Genomic DNA, 17,090 nt, shown 5'->3' on the forward strand with positions numbered 1-17,090 from the left:
AGAGGCAGGAATGACCTGGAACGCCAGGTAATGTGGTGTGGCAGGAGCAATTCTAGAGCCGCAGCACGGTTCGGGGAGTCAAAAATCGCGGTCAGGGACAGGATAGGTGAGAGTCATGCGTAGTGGACTATGTGAATGCGAGCCTAGTGCCTTCAAAATACAGATCAAGCCAACGTTCAAATTGTGTCCGAGTCCCGACTTAAACCATACAGTACAACAAGAACTCCTTAGGGTGCTGTATGCCCATCCCGATATCCCAAAACCAACGACCAAGCCAAATACAAAAAGTGAAACCCGCATTCCAGGGGGATTAATCATCGGCCCCATTGAGTCACACGCTCACAGCGCCTGTGGTAGCGGCTGCTGCCGTTTCGAGGACTTAGGCAGCGATCTCCTCAAAGAACTCCTTGAGCTCCTCATCAACAAGCTTGTGGATCTTCTCAGAAAGCTCCTCAGCCTTGTCAGCGAGCGACGAGACGCCCTTGACGACCTCACCCGAGACGACGTTGAAGTCGTGCTCGATGAGCTTCTCAAGGTCCGAGACGGAGGCACCAAGGTCAATCTTGTCAGTGGTGGTCTTGTGGTCGACCTTGTAGCCACCGGCTTCGACAATAGCGGTGTAGTTGCTGCAGCCACCGCCGTTCCAGGCGAGGAGGTTGGGGGTCTTGCTGGGGATGTCGGTGAGGGCGCCCTCGGTAGCAATGCTGAGCAGGTTCTTCTTCAGCTTAGCAGGGGTGATGGTGGCAAGCGAGTACTCCGAGTCCTCAGCGGGCTGGAGAGACAGGTAGTAGGCCAGGAGACCAGCAATGTGGGGCGAGGCCATCGAAGTGCCCGAGATGGTGTTGGTGGCGTACTTGCTGCCGATCCAGGTGGACAGGATGCTGAGGCCCGGGGCGAAGATATCGGTGCAAGCGCCGTAGTTGGAGAAGTACGCACGGCTGTCGTCAATAGCGGAGGCACCAACAGTGACGGCCTTCTGAGCAGCCGCGGGCGAGTAGTTGCAGGCGTCGGCGTTGTCGTTTCCGGCAGCGACGGCGAAGTGAACACCAACAGAGACAGCGGCATCTACCGTGTCATCGAGGGCCTTGGTCTTGCCACCACCAAGCGACATGTTGGCGACCGAACCCTTGAAGCCCTTGCGCTTGCCGTCCTTGGCGGCCTTGACCTGCTCGATGTGGGCGTTGGCCGCCCACTCGACACCGGCAACGACGTCGGCCATGGTGCCGGAGCCGTTGGAGCGGAGCACCTTGACGGCGCGGACATTAGCCTTCTTGGCCACACCGTACTTCTTGCCAGCGATCGTGCCGGAGCAGTGGGTGCCGTGGCCATTGCCATCGATATCGGCATCGCCCTTCGGAATGGTCTTGCCCCATTTGGCACGGCCCTCGAAGTCAACGTGCTCGATGTTGGTGCCAGTGTCAATGACGTAGGCATCGACACCCTCACCGCCCTCGGCAGCGTACAGATACTTGTTGAAGGTTGAGAAACCAAGAGCGTCCCGATGCGAGATACGCGCCAGACCCCACGGAGCGGCCTTCTCAGTCTCGCTATCGCAGCTCTCGACGTTGACACTCATCGTGTGAACGATGCTGTCGCGCTCAATATACTCGACCTGTTATCAAAAATCGTTAGCATATGATACGGAGAAAATGGAACAAATGCCATGGTTGAGTGTCAGAACATACATCAGGGTGCCGCCGGACTTGTTCGATGGTCTCCTCATCGAAGTGCCCGGCGTAGCCGACAAAGTCCTTGCCGATCTTGTAGGTGTGCTTCAGCCCGTGGAAAACATCGTCAACCAGCGGGATCTGACCGCGCTTCTTCAGATCCGCACGCTCCGTCTGGCGGTTCGTGTGGATGTCCTGGATCCAGGTGTGGTGGGCCGAAGCGGAACTGTCGTCCACGTGCTTCTTGAACTTGACAATGTACGAGTTGGGGACGGCCTCGGCGTTCGACGAGGAGAGAATGGGTGCGGCTTCGCCGTGGATGGTCTCAAAGCTGACCCGAGGGGCCGCCGCCGCGCAGGCCGCGAGGGAGAGAGCGACAAGGCCCTTCATGGTGAAATCGAGCAGGAAAAGAAAGACGAAGTCGATAAACCAGCGACCTCAGAAAAGAGAGAAATCTACCGAACAAACACTCTCCTACTGTTCTTCCTCCTGGGATTGATGGGCTTTGTGATGGGAAGTTGGTTGATGGAATGGGGGATAAGGGTAGAAGGGAAGAAGAGAGCGGGTTCGGAAGCTGGGGGAGCTGGCGCTGATAAAGAGGCGGCTGCGTCAGATGGTGCGGTTGCCTCAGGGAACCTCGCAGTGCATCACGCGATTGGGTCCTCCGCCTTTCACTAAACCGCATTGGGACAAAGTCGGGTCCCCTCGCCCCGGCTCCGCCTGGGGCGAGCGGCGTGTGGATCCCCAGCCTGGCGCGATAAGGACATCGGGTGACGCCGGCCTTCGCAGTTATCAATTCGGCCTTCCAGCTTCCCCGAATGCCTTGTCTCTCACGCTCACCATGTCCACCGGCGGCTTGAATGAGTCAACATATTCCCATTCCGGAAGACGGGGCAGGGAGACAGATACGGCAATGTTTTGTTGAAACCCTGACCCTTCCTTTGTCCCTGGGAGCTCCTCGTGGGCGCGAGACCTGCACGGCCCGGAAAGTGTTGGGGGGCGAGGCTGACATGGCGGTTGGCGTGCCTGGCCATCGGCTCCTAGCTTGCCCAGGATCAGCAGCTTGCCGATTGACGCATGGGGGGACAACGAAGTCGGCGGTCTGGCCTTGGTTTGCGCGACTCGAAGGCCCCGATTCGTCATACACTTCCTTTCGGATAATGAGGCAGCAAATCCCCAGATATGTCGAGCTTGTTTGTCTGGTTTTGATTGATTCGGATGCACCGCCCCTTGAGCCGCCTTCGAGCAACCTCAGAGCCTCCCGTCGCAGCGAGCTGTGGGCGTGGCCACGGCTCCCCTGCGTCACAGGTACTCAGATTGGCGTGATCCTGCCCACAGTCTGGAGGGGCGAGAACAACCCCGTTTCGGATTTGATACAGACCCGGAGGGTATCGGGGGGAACAGAGCAACATCATCAAATCTACATGCTTCAGTCATAGTTATCTGTAAGGGTGATGGAAATCAGCCAGCCAGTTCTTCCCAACATTGCCGGTGGAGCCGGTACATCTCCTGGATCCAGGAACCTTGATGGGGAGCCCCAAAGTCACGGTGTGTCGCTGCATCCTGTACCTGGCGTTGGCGGCGAGCGGACAAGGGGGGCAGGGGCTCCACCAACCGGGATAATGATCACGAGCACAATGTGTCGCATTCTCGGTGCATCTGACTCGAGCTGTTCCGAGATCCCTTCCTTTTTCCTAAAAGCATTGTGCAGATTTACGATTCCTCACGGCAGCTCCCGCAAAGTACCGGGCCACGAGACTCTACGCTACGTGTGCTGTGTCTTTGAACAAGATCAAGAAGCGCCTATGTTGGAGTTGTTGGTGTGCACACTAATCAGCCAACCTGATGACATCATACTGCTTCGGCCATGCACAGTTCGTCCTAAGTGTTATGGAGCATGTCTGAGAGTCGGACCCTACACCTAAAAGAGACACAAGAAACAAGCAGGTCACTATCGCATTTCTCTCCTTAGAGCAACAACTAGTGTAGTTGCTGTTTACCAACGGTTAGTCTTTTCCCGCTGTGTCACAGGGAATCTGGGAAGCAGCATGCGAGGGGCCGCACCGGGCCGCTTTCAAGTGGGTCAAGGATCGACATCGAGCAGTTGGGCAGAGCTTCCGTTTGTCCACACTACCTAGACTACGGATTCATCTTTGTTGTGGTTTGTTTGTTGTTGGATGCAGGCCGCTAATTATGGGACATTAGGTGGTGTAGAGGTTCAGATAAGCTTAGATAGGGATGGAGAGGACTGGGAAAGAGATGGTGTACAAGGGAGTTTTGAATGAAATGGAACACGAAGCTCTGGAGGAGCAGGGCTGAGATCATTGCTGGCCGAGGTCGGTGAGAAGCTAAATTAACTTGATGACAGGTGCCGGCTGCAAAAATACAGAACTTGACCTACCGCAGCTTGACATCACCAAGAATAAAGGGAAAGTGCCCGGTCCATGATATCAAAACCGAAGTCAGCTGTATTTCGTAGCGTTGAAAACAGCTCCCGGTATTCCATCAAAGCTAAGAACACAGCGTTCCATGTTGAGTAGACGAAGGTCCTTGTCCTGCTATTCGGGCCTCCGACTTCGGTTAACTCGAGGCACCTTCAGGCAAGGTTCAAGAAGTCGGCGGTGGGAGCTCAAGGCTGAGAAGTAGAAGGAAGCTGTGGACAAGTGACAAGGCTCGAGGCGAACCAGAGCCGTTCCGTGATTCCCGACTGATAACATCGGTGCAGCGGGAAGCATCGGGTCAGCATGGAGCCATGTTGAAAGCGCACTTGTAGGTGTACATATATCCACATGTACCCTAGTACTCGCCCGGTTTTAGATAACAAAATGATGGCTAATGCTACTTTTGATGTGTTTAGCAGGCCCCCAACCACGACTTCAAGGGCATGAGGCAAAGCATCAATACAATAATGTTCCTAGAAGAAAAAGTCCCAAACCGAGGAGACTCCATGGGGTCCGCTACTGAGACATGGGACAGATATTGAACCCGATTCAAATCAAACCACATCTTGTGCAAGCCAAGGGCTCTCGGAGGGTAAGTACGTCCAGATGGAAATGATCTGAAAGAAAAAGCTCCTGTTGCCAAAAATGGGTCTACAACCTTTCGAGGTACAAGAGTTCAAGCAATAGAAGCAAAACACCCTACTTGAAGGGTTGAAATAAAAGAATAGAGTGTTGGACTCAGCAAACTTAGGCCGTCGTTATTGTCTCCGTGAAGCGACATTTATGCCCTCCCTTGTCAATTTGTCACTAACGTTAAAAGGATGAGTTTCGATTTGGCACTGCCACAGTCCCATGTTCCAGCGCCCTCCCACAGCGCTGAAACTCCCCGCTAGGTGGAGCAGCCCTGCCCACACATCGTCTTTGGGCAGCCCCCGCATGGAACCAGCACCACAACTTCAAGCTGGTGGGTAACTATGGAAGCTTCCAATTGTGCAGACCACAGCTAAACATTGGACAGACTACAACTCTGCAAAGCACATCGCGTCGGCACAACGCGAGTCAACCACCGTGACGGAACAACACAAGCCACCTGGCATTGCCTGATTCGAACCTCTTCCCGCAACACACGCACCAACCAGCTCCATTATTGTACCTCGACGTCGATTTTGAAATCCCACTCCTCAAGCAAAAGGGCCCTGCAGTGGCAGCCTTGGAATGCTGGCGTAAGCCTCTTCTCGATTCGCGTCCAGCCGCGTTCCCGTCCATGACGCTGCATCGACCTTGCACACCTGGGCCCTTGATGGGTTCTAGGGATCCGACCCACGCCTGTCACCTTCCTGACCTCGAGCAACCGGCACCCCGACGCAATTGAGCGGCCCGAAGACCCCACCAGTTCAACATGCTGTCCGTACGATCCCGCCGATATCGAGCGTCGACCTCTGCCTCGACGCTACAAACCTCCAAAGCCGCGGAAATTCTCGAAGCACTCCTCCGACAGCTCTCGGTGACGACCCGATCATTTATAGACGGCTTGTACCCACAAACTGAAGCCTTGATAGAACAGATCCGCCACATTCACCAGCATGTCGCTGTTGCCCCTCCACCCTCCCCACCACAAGACGACTTCCGTCACCTTCGCGGGTTCCAAGCATTACTCGATGTCCTGCGGTCATTCTCAGGCTTTTACAACCCACAAAAACGTAGCGAGACAGAGAGGAGGGCAATATTCGACCTGATACACGTGGTGCTAGCCACACTTTCGGCGGTCTTCCGTGCCCATCCCGGTAACCGACGGTACTTCCGTGATCGAGTGGAGGGCGGTGGCTGGGAAGCCTTGGAACAGACCATAGCGAGCATTGGCGTGGGCGGCGGAGATTCTGATCTTTGGGCCAACTGCCAGCTGTTTGGGAAACTGCTCTCGTTCGCCCTCGACGACCAACGCCTTGATGAGCTGTGCTGCTCTGTGGCGCCTTGGGAGGACCCGAGCGACCTCCGTAATGAACCCGGCGGCGAATCTGATGGCACAGAGGGCCCCACTGGAAGAGACCGCGGAGACAAAGCTGGTGTTGTGCCGGCCCCGGAGGAGACCATCGAGAGGAAGCTCGCTGAGATCATTGGGCCGAGTACCGCCGTCCAAAATGCCGAAATCATACGGACGATCATCACCTTCTGGGAATCCATACCAAGAGGGCAGGATGTTGCCGTCAGCCCCGTGTCCGTCATAGTGCTTACGACGATGTTGAAGCTGGCGTCTGTCTCCCTCTTCAACCTTAGCGCTTTGCACAGATCCGGCATGCTGTCCAGGCTTTTGCGTCTCCTTTTCTCCCAACAACAGACCCTCGCCGAGCCGGAGAAGGCGAAGGTACTGGCCCTATGTAAGCTTCTGATGCATCTGGGCATTGAGCAGCTCGAAGATGCACAGTTTTTGTTGAACAGCCCAGAAGTTGCTGCCTCTGAATTTTGTCTCGAAATGACAGAAAAGCACGCCTCCCCACCTTTCATACAATTCGATCTCTCCTTACATGGCCACTCCTCAGTCGAGCTTCCTAATCTGGGGCGATCTTTTCCACCTCAGAGTGCCCCGGGTTATACCTTTGCCGGCTGGATCCGCATCGACGAGTTTGACCCAAAGTCCCATACGACGCTTTTCGGGGTCTTTGATTCGACTCAGACGTGCTTCCTCCTCGCCTATCTTGAAAAAGACACCAAGAACTTCATCCTCCAAACGTCTGTCACATCCTCGCGTCCTAGTGTGAGGTTCAAATCGATTACTTTCAAGGAGAACCAGTGGTATCACTTGGCCCTCGTCCACCGCCGGCCCAAGACCATGGTCGCCAGCAAAGCAAGTCTCTACGTAAACGGAGAGTTTGCCGAGCAGATCCGGGCCTCGTATCCCAACCCACCTCCACCTTCTAACGCGAGCACCGAGAGTTTTGTTTCCTTCTCCTCGAGTAGCGGCAAGACAAACCCCGTTCAGGGGTTCTTGGGCACCCCTCGCGGACTCGCTGCCCAGGTTGGCCCAGGGTTGGTGCGCTCAAAATGGTCTCTCGCTTCGGCCCATTTGTTTGAGGATGTGCTGAGCGATGACCTACTCGCGGTATACTACCGTTTGGGTGCCCGGTACCAAGGGAACTTCCAGGATTGTCTTGGAGGTTTCCAGACCTACGAAGCTTCGGCTGCGTTGGGGCTTCGGAACGAGGTGTTCCACCCAGGCAAGGACGAGAACTCGGATATTCTTAAGGCCATCCGGGACAAGGCCAGCACGATCGTGCCTGAACATAGGGTGTTGTTGAGCAACTTCCCGCGTGCCGTGTTCACCGCTGATGGAAAGTTTATGGAATCATTACTTTTCCGTTCGCTGTCCCGGAACGCGGCCAACAGCCTCTTCCATGCCACCGTCAAGAGTGGTACAGCAGTCGCGATCAACGGCGCCGTGCCTTGCGTCAACGACGCCCTGATCAAGATGAACGGAATCTCACTGCTTGCGGGTGACCCGGTCGTCGCCACACCGTACTATTTCGACGACAACCTTTGGAGGCTCGGAGGCTTCACGCCTGTCGCTCTTAAACTTGTCGAGCGATCGTCCACATCTGATGAACTGCTGAGGTCGGTTGAGCTCATGTTCCACTGCATAAGTAACAGCTGGAGAAATAGCGAGGCCATGGAAAGAGACAAAGGATACGCCGTACTCAGCATGCTACTCCGCGCAAAGCTGGGCTATGGCGTCCCCGGTTCGGATACCCAGTCCCAAACCTGGCGACTGCCGCTCACCAACGACGCGAGGGACCGCCTGAGCTTCCAGCTGCTTAGCCTCATTCTTCATTTTGTCGGATACCAGCATGCCGAGCCGATCGAGTCTTTTATCATTAACCCACTGGCCTATCGTGTCCTGCTTATCGATCCGGACACCTGGAGGCGGTCTTCTCCTCTGGCCCAAGAGCTCTACTACAAGCAGTTTGTGACTTTTGCCGTGAAGAGCAAGCACCATCAGTTCAACAGCCGCCGGTTGCTTCGGATGCGTAAGTCTAGCCCTCCACCTCCCACCCACCATCCCCGAATGTTGATGTTGCTTAATGTTGAGAGCATATGGTGAACTAATGTCCCGCAAATAGGCATCATCAAGAGGCTCCTGGATGCTTTGAAAGCCGAAACGATCTCCCAGGATATCTTGCCGCACTTCATGGCCTCCTTCGAAAGTCTTGTGAAATGCAATTACAATGCCGAAGTGCATCGCTCCATCGCCCTCTTCATCACCTACGCATTCCACACCCCACCGGGTTCCTTGCCGCGTACACCTAAGCCCGGGTCCACCAGCAGCCGTGCTGCTACCCCCGGCCTTGGCGTTTTCCGCCGGCCGACTACTGAACTGAGCCCTCTCTCGTCTGCAATGGGATCTAGAATGCTTAGCAAAAAGGAACTGGGCATCAAGATCCTACAGATGTACAGTGGGCTTCTCTGTGAAGAGGCCAACTTGGCCAACATCCGCAAGTTTGCCAAAACTGTCACGAACAAGGTGATACACGCATCCGGCCCAAAGAAGAGGACTCGAGAATACGTGCTGACTTCTCGGCAGTGGCTCCTCTACCTACTAGCCGAGAACGACCCCGAGATTGTGGTACTTGGCTCCAAGATTCTCGCACGGCTCCTCGTGACGCAGCCTTCGGGTTACACAGCTAAGTTTGCGAGCAAGACTGGTGGCTTCTGGATCATGGCGTACCGCTTGAGACAGTGGTGGGATATCTCCACGCTGTGGCCGATCCTCTTCAGCATCCTCTTTGGATATGACGTATCCCGTATTAACTTTGACAAGTCGTTTGACTTCTTTAGCCTCTTGGAGCTCTTTGGTAACAGCAAGGTTGTATTCCCAGACCTGCTCCCTGTTATTACCTCCATGCTCCAACATGGCCTCCGGGACGTTCTGCGGCATCAGGATGACCCCGACTCGCCTGACCGTGAACCTAGCCCGGAAACGAATCTCGGTGCCGTTCACACAAGGCCTCGGGCCCGGTCTATGGAGCTGGGCCAGGCGCTCGAACCGCGAAGTGAGTTAACTAGCATAGTCTCCTCTTCGCTTGACATTTCCACTAACACCTAGGAACCAACCAGAAACCCATGTGCCGGACAAGGAGAGAGTTGCGGCGAATGCGGCCGTGCTTCAGACCATTGTCCGCTTTTTGGCCGACATGCAGGCACGCTCCGCCAACTTTCGGGATTTTGCGCTGTCCTCGGACTACCTGCGACACCTTTTCGCTGCTCTGTACCCAGTCATCGTTAGTTCCGACCCGGTCACGGCCGAGACGGAGCTCAATTCAAAGGACACTCTCAACTTTGAGGGGGGCGATGTCATCATTAGGCCGGTACCCGGATCCTCGTCGACGGCCATTCCGATCATCAGGACGGCCGGCTCCGTCCCGGCAGATACTCAACCATATTCTCGCAGCCCCGGCCGAGGTACACCTCTTCGCCGGCCGTCGTCGTTCATCCTAGTCACCTCGCAGTCGCCGCCCACAGTCGCGCCCACTCCCACTCGCCTGAATCACGCCATATCGCCGAAGAAGAGATCATCCACTCGGAACACCAGTAATGCCGTGTTGGAGGGGGTGCTCGAGTTGATTGTCAACGTGTTTACGGATCAAGTCTTGGCGAGGAAAGAGTTCCACGGATTTGGCCTCCTCCTGAAAGTTCCCCCGGGTTTCCAAGAGCACAGGGCCTACTTTGAAACGTACATTCTGAGGAACGTGATCACCCAGTTGAAAAACACTGTCCAACTGGACCAAAAGGTCCTGACAGAGCCCAAGATTCTGCAGAACATGGCACGCCTGTGTCTTCACATGGCTGAGGCCGTTTTTGAAGGGTCGTTTATGAACGGAGCCGAGACCATGATCGAGTTTGCGGGGACCTTGTTGGAGTATTTGCAGCGGCCCGATGTCTCCTCACTGAAGAGCGTCCGGTTGTGCAGTTCCGCGGTAGCGACGATACGGTCGTCTTTTCTACGCTTCACCTTACTGCGGCTCTCTGATATGGACGACCCCGAAACCAAGGATTCCGAGGCGCTCACAACCATGGAGCAGCTGATTTACTGGCAGACCGTGCTGCTCGGCTGCCTGTCGACCGAGGATGAGTTCATGAAGCTGTTGTGGTATCAGCTCTACAACAAGCTCGTCAACCCAAGACGGGACATTCGCCTTGTGGCTGCCATGCTGTGGCGGATTATGCTTGTGCAGAAGCCCGAGGAGTCCTCAGCCATCTTCAGGCAGACTATGACGCCGGATCAGAAACCGTTAGCCAGGGGGTTTGAGAAGCTGACCGAGCTGGACGATGTCTCCTTCCTCGAATGGGTGGATCAGCATCGCTCATCGCTGGATGTTCTCTTTTTCGACGGCATGTCGAAGTCGTGGGAAGACTTTGTCGCGGTTGAGAACCAGCGCACGGCGGACTCTGCTCGCAGCAGAGCGAAGTCGCGCAAGGACAAGCTCCGTCAGTGGCACACAGAGTCACTGGAGAAGGACAACATCTTGCTCCGTCACGAGATGGCCAACAGCGCGTGGATGAAGAGCATCTATTTTACGGAGCACTTCAAGCACCAACGGCTTCTGCAAGATCTACAAGATGACAATGCTTTCCTGGCGTCAACCTATGCCAAGATGGAGCAAGACCTGTGTCGGCCCGGAGCGGTGTTCAGCGAGCCGCAGACGATCAAGTGGAAGTTAGATCGGACTGAGGGCAGGAACCGCATGCGTCTCCGTCTCCTACCGGTGTACCCGGCCCAACAACACCCGGAATTTCAGCCGAAGAACAGCAGCGGTCCGACTGGGAACTTGAAACCCACTACCACTGCTGGCAGCGAGGGATCCCGGCCAACGGGTCCCGCGCCCGCAACGGTCCGCCCTACCTCTGCTGGACCGGACGGCAATGTGGATGCTCCGGATATTTCTGCGGAAGCTGAGCCCGTCTCTGGAGCCGATTCACAGAGCGCGGTACCGGAGGACGACTTCGAACTGGTGGAGGACCCCAACGAGCCTGATGGTGACGACGCTTTCGAGGATAAGAACAGGAAAGTGATGCGCCGCCTGCAGCAGGGCGATGCGGTCCAGAACGTCTTCAACATCTCACGAATCATTGGGCTTGACGCTCCTGAGGGTATCCTGATCATCGGAAAGAATGCTTTGTACATCATGGACAACCTGTTCCAAAGCGCGGACGGCGAAATTGTCAACGTCTGGCAGGCTCCGCCAGAAGAGCGGGATCCGTTTTCTATCATAATCACGGGGGGCAAGCCGGGAGAGCGGCCACAGGGTCAAAGTCGCATCGATCAAGAGTCGCGCAGTTGGAAGTGGCAGGACGTTCTCAGTATTTCAAAGCGGCGTTTTCTGTTCCGTGACGTGGCGATCGAGATCTTCTTTACGGATGGCCGGAGCTACCTCCTAGCCGCGATCAACCCGGCCATGCGGGACGAAATCTATTCGAGGCTGACAACCATGACGCCACACACCAGCAACCCGAGCCTACTCACCAGTCCAGAAGACATTTGGCGGCTCGAGAGTCTCCGGTTTACCGAGGAAGCACCCCAGACGCTGGGGGCCAAGTTTGGCAGCATCTTCAACTCCTCGGCCTGGAACCCCATGATGCGGCGGTGGCAGAGGGGCGAGATCTCCAACTTCCATTACCTCATGTTGGTGAACACGATGGCCGGCAGGACGTTCAACGATCTGACCCAGTACCCCGTTTTTCCCTGGGTGCTGGCGGATTACACAAGTGAGGAGCTCGATCTCAACAACCCGGCCACATTCCGGGACCTGTCCAAACCAATGGGTGCGCAGTCGCCGAGCCGCGCGGCCGACTTCGCGGAGCGCTACAAGAGTCTGGCTGAGATTGGCGAGACGCCGTTCCACTACGGGACTCATTACTCCTCTGCCATGATTGTCTCATCCTACCTCATCCGGCTTCCACCGTTTGTGCAGTCCTACATCCTCTTACAGGGAGGCACATTTGACCACCCAGACCGGTTGTTCTTCTCCATTAAAGGTGCTTGGACCTCGGCGTCTCGTGAGAATGGCACCGATGTGCGCGAGTTGACGCCGGAGTTCTTCTACCTCCCCGATTTCCTCACAAACATCAACGGCTACAATTTCGGCGTCCGACAGGGGGGCAACGGACCGATCGATAACGTCGTTCTGCCACCGTGGGCCAAGGGCGACCCCAAGGTCTTTATCGCCAAGCACCGCGAGGCGTTGGAGAGCCCGTATGTGAGCCAACGGCTGCACCAATGGATCGATCTGGTGTTTGGGTTCAAACAGCGCGGCGAGGTGGCCGTCGACAATCTGAACGTGTTCCATCCCCTATCGTACAAGGGCGCCAGAGACCTGGATAACATCACGGATCCGCAGGAACGGGCTATCACCACGGGGATCATTCACAACTTTGGGCAGACGCCGCATCAGATCTTTACCAAGCCACATCCTGCGAGAGAGTATGATCATTGCCCGATTAAGAGGCTGGATACGTCAATTGCGGCGCTTACGAGGGTGTCGTATCCGTTACTTGGTAGGTTTAATTAACATTGTACCGAGATGGTGTGGGTGCGATGGAGAATTCACTGACAACTTGCAGAGAGTCGAGAGCGCGTAGCCTCGTTGATCTATGTGCCCAAGCTGGATCGTCTGTTATGTGCATCACCTTTCCGGCTTAACCTTCCACCGACTTATGACAAGTTCCTAGAATGGGGCTACACGGACAACAGCGTGAGGTTCTTCTTGAGCGACAATCGAAAGGTGAGATAAAACTTTTCCCCTGTGTTTTGTTTCAGCACTCAAGCTAATTCATTGTATCAATCACAGCCCGCGGGCCTTTTTGAGAACCTGCACATTGGCCAAATATCTACCTTGACCTTTGCGGACTCCAAAACCCTGATTACCGCTGGCGAAGACTGTGTTGTGTCAGTCTACACAATCCAGTCGTTGCCCAACAAGCCACTCGTCGATCTGCAGCTGCGCTCCTCGCTGTTCGGACACAAAACACCCGTCACGCATATCGTCGTCTCCAAAGCCTTTAGCACAGTACTCACCGTCTCGCAAGACGGCATCGCTTTTCTCTGGGACCTGAACAGCCTGGAGTTCATCCGCAAGCTGCCGCTCGCACGTCCTGTCGAATGTGCCAAGATTAACGATGTGACGGGGGATGTGATGTTATGCTCGGGGCAGAATGTGCTGCTGTACACGCTCAACGGCGAGCTGATCCTGGATCAGAACGTGTGTGCGAATCACGGCCGCCGTAGTCACGGCCACGACACTTACCGTGACGAGCACGAGCACGAGGACGATCACAATGATGACGATGACCATCACGAACATCATGACGAAGCAACCACAGCAGCGATCGCCGCCGAGGACTTTGTGCACGCATGCGCCTTCTACGAGGGATCACAGCAGGGCGCGGGCAACGAGTGGCTCGAGAATCAGCTCGTGTTCACCGGCCACCGGCGCGGGGTGGTGAACGTGTGGCGCAAGACGGTGGGACAACGCAGCGGACGGTGGGTGCTAGAGTTTGTGCGGCGGCTGGACCATGTCAACATGAAGAGTGAGACGGGAGCCAATGTCGAGGCGGCCATTACTTGTATTGCGCCGCTGGCTGGGCTGGTGTATACGGGAGATGATGATGGGCGAGTGGTAAGTTTCTCGTTTTTTCTTACACTTTGCTGTTGAGGATGATGTGTGAGATTGTGGGGCTAACTGATGAACTTAGTGGGAGTGGAACTTGGTTCAGCGGGAGAGGTGAATACAGGAAACAAAGGGTTACAGGTGCTAAAAGGGAGCTACCCTTGGAGAAGGTTTGTCGGCCCGCAAACAAAAGTCGCGGGGTGCTTCTCTTACCCCGAGTTGTGAGGTTACATGGTAAACAGAGCGAAGGCCGTAGCCATAGGGCGTTTGGTTTGGGAAGAACTGGTGAGGCTGGCCTGCATCTGGATGTCGTTTAGCGGGGCATCACTAAGTAAAATGAATATTTTTGTCCTTTTATTCGTCATGCTCCTACGAGCAACTGCTTGAGATCTCCTACCGCTCGATCTGCTGCTCGCTTACCCGCCCGCCTAGCCGCAACGCCAATATGTACAGGTGATATCATAGGCCCCTGCCCAGTGCTGGCCGCTTCGTCCCCCTCCCAGCCTAACAGATCACCGAGTCGAAGCCGTTTTATTCTTAAGCATCCTCGATCCCTCTACTTCATTCCGTCTCGTCGCCGTACCCCGTTAGGTTCTTTCTCGGTGTTGTGGGAACTGTAGGATCCCGCGGTTAGTTAGGATCATCACAAATACCGTCCGAGTCCCCAGAACCCCCATCCATTCGCCACTCGACGATATCATTATCCCATGATAGGTGTTCTCAACACTCCGCCTCCCAACCATCACAACTTCTCCCACCATCTACCCCTCCTCTTCCCTCTCCCCAAAAGAAAACAAGACAAAAAAAGAATATCACAACGCACCAGGATAAGTCAACGGAATTGGCGGGGCATCCTCATCGCCCACCAAGCGGCGGATAGGCGGCACTGTGAATAGCGAGACGGGACCCAGCGCGCCGATAACGATGGACCAAAAGATTGCCGGGCGCTCGCGTGCGGCCCAGCGGCAGTATCGGATGGGCGTTGCCCAGAAGCGGGGGCCTGCTGCGCCGGCGACCATTGTGTTTGTGTGCGAGGTTTGTGGTGTGGGTGTGTGGGTGTCGTTGGGTAGGCTTCTGTTAGTGGTTGAGGAGTTAGAACTGGGACGGGGGGTTGTTGTTGTGAGTAGGCTTGGGGGAGGAGGGGTTGTTGATAAACTTCGGGATTAATTATGTCGGGGGTGGAGGAGAGGGAGGAAACTGGGCGGTTCGTACTAGTTGGTCTAGGTGATTGCACAATTTGCTGCGCAACCTTGCGGTGCAGGAAGGTTGTCACGCCGGACTTGGTGTGTTATTCTCGTCGTCCGTCGCCGTTGAAGGCAAGCTTGGTCAATTGAAGCTTGGCGAGGCAGTTCAAAGTCCCGGCCAAACTGCGGTTAATTTAGCACTGAAGCTGTTGAGCACAAGCCACCCGTCGCGAAAGCAGCAGGGGTTTGCCCACAAGTCAAGTGGGTCCGCTCGTGAGCTGCGACCCCCTGGCTTGTTCTTGGCAAGGCTACGTATGCCGAATCCAATGCATCGCGCTGCAACTGACTTGGAAGCTGTCGCGGGACGAGGAAAGCTTTCCGTAAACTCGACAACCTTGAGTTTGCGCCCCTCGATTCCAATTGCTCTCACGCACGAAGCGGCTGTATAGGAGTGGAAGCAGGCCCATTCTCTATTCTCTGCCCATCATGCGGTCGCTCATTTCGTTCTTCGTCTTTCTGTTTGCCGCGGTGGTGTCGGCTGTCAGCACCTCGGGGGGCAGGTTACTGGCCATTCTAGACGATCTTGCGGAGAAGGAGAAGTATACCAAGTTCTTGGGGGATCTAGAGAGTATGTCATTGCTATCAAGACTTGGGCAGCGTTCTAGGATGTTCCAACTAACAATTGGCAGGTAGAGGATTTCAGATCGAATTCGAGACACCCAAGAGCGAGTCGTTAGCATTGTTCCACCTCGGCGAGCGGAGTTATGACCATATTATCTTCTTTCCGACCAAGGGGAAAGGTAATGTGCTTCCTCAACGTGCTCAATGGCATTTTGGCTGACTCTTGTTAGGCCTCGGCCCCAACCTGACCCCCAACATCCTCATTGATTTCATGAACGCCAACGGCAACGTCCTCGTGACACTTAGCTCCGGCATTTCGACGCCGAGCTCGCTTGTCTCCCTGCTCGCCGAGCTCGATATCCAACTCCCCGCCGAGCGTACTGGTCTGGTCGTGGACCACTTTAACTACGATGCCTCGAGCGCCGCCGACAAGCACGACGTGCTCCTCCTCCCGCGCCCAAGCCCTGTCCGGCCCGATGTGAAGGACTTCTTTGGCGCCGGTGCCAGTGATGGCGATGTTCTCGCGTTCCCCCGCGGCGTAGGTGCTGCTCTTGGCACTAGCGAGCTTCTCACTCCGATCGTCCGTGCCCCCCGTACCGCCTACAGCTACAACCCCAAGGAGCAGGCCGAAGTAGTGGACGAGCTTTTCGCCGCCGGTGAGCAGCTATCGCTGGTCTCTGCCTTCCAGGCGCGCAACTCGGCGCGCTTTACGTTGGTTGGGTCTGCTGAGCTGCTACAAGACAAGTGGTTTGACGCCGAGGTCACGCCCGCAGGTGGCAAGAAGACTGCCAAGACCCTCAACCGGGAGTTTGCGAAGCGTGTGAGCGGGTGGGCTTTCAATGAGATTGGTGTGCTACGGGTCAACTGGATCGAGCATCACCTTGATGAGGCGGGTGCGGCCAACGTGTCGAACCCCAATATCTACCGCATCAAGAACGACGTGGTAAGTTTCCGCCCAGTCGAACTTTTCCTTTCTGCACAACACACTAACCACTGATACACCGTAGAAATACACCATCTCCCTATCCGAATACACTTGGGACACCTGGGTCCCCTTTACCGTCCCGGCCAACGATGCCCTCCAACTCGAATTCTCGATGCTCTCGCCCTTCCACCGCCTCCCGCTCGCCGCCGACTCTACTCACAGCTCAGACTCGGCCGCGGCCTACAGCGCAACATTCAAGCTGCCCGATCAACACGGCATCTTCAACTTCAAGGTCAACTACAAGCGGCCTTTCCTGTCTAACGTCGAGGAGAAGAACACGGTGTCGGTGCGCCACATGGCCCATGACGAATGGCCGCGGAGTTTTGTCATCACCGGTGCCTGGCCGTGGATCGCTGGTGTGGGTGTGACAGTGGGCGGGTGGTTGGCATTCTGCGCATTGTGGATGTACAGCGCGCCCCCGGCGAAGAGGGAGACCAAGAAGACGCAGTAAGAGGGAGATTTTCAAGGAACTGGGTGGGAGGTGTGTATGTGTCCACAGGCCATAGACGGATTTAGTGGTTATGCTCTTTTCATTT

General features: G+C 55.6%; 2 protein-coding genes across 2 annotated transcripts; one reads left to right on the forward strand and one right to left on the reverse strand.

Annotated features, from left to right (window-relative positions):
• Window positions 1-379: 379 nt before the first annotated feature.
• On the reverse strand, window positions 380-2,057 carry C8A04DRAFT_26478 (serine protease; the record flags this gene model as incomplete). Its single annotated transcript, XM_062779937.1, has 2 exons — window positions 380-1,612; window positions 1,686-2,057. The coding sequence occupies 2 exons, from the start codon at window positions 2,055-2,057 to the stop codon at window positions 380-382; spliced, it is 1,605 nt and encodes a 534-aa protein (XP_062639104.1).
• A 3,450-nt stretch (window positions 2,058-5,507) lies between these two features.
• C8A04DRAFT_35547 (Oligosaccharyltransferase 48 kDa subunit beta-domain-containing protein) lies at window positions 5,508-17,005 on the forward strand (the record flags this gene model as incomplete). Its single annotated transcript, XM_062783213.1, has 12 exons — window positions 5,508-5,918; window positions 6,444-8,127; window positions 8,221-9,150; window positions 9,215-12,652; window positions 12,719-12,879; window positions 12,946-13,360; window positions 13,481-13,804; window positions 14,197-14,355; window positions 15,638-15,748; window positions 15,800-16,389; window positions 16,444-16,512; window positions 16,577-17,005. 12 exons carry the CDS (start codon window positions 5,508-5,510, stop codon window positions 17,003-17,005), a joined length of 8,721 nt encoding a protein of 2,906 aa, XP_062639105.1.
• Between the last annotated feature and the right edge of the window lie 85 nt (window positions 17,006-17,090).

The sequence above is a fragment of the Dichotomopilus funicola genome (assembly GCF_033296635.1).
Source record: "Dichotomopilus funicola strain CBS 141.50 unplaced genomic scaffold C8A04scaffold_13, whole genome shotgun sequence".
Classification (NCBI taxonomy): Eukaryota; Fungi; Ascomycota; class Sordariomycetes; order Sordariales; family Chaetomiaceae; genus Dichotomopilus; species Dichotomopilus funicola.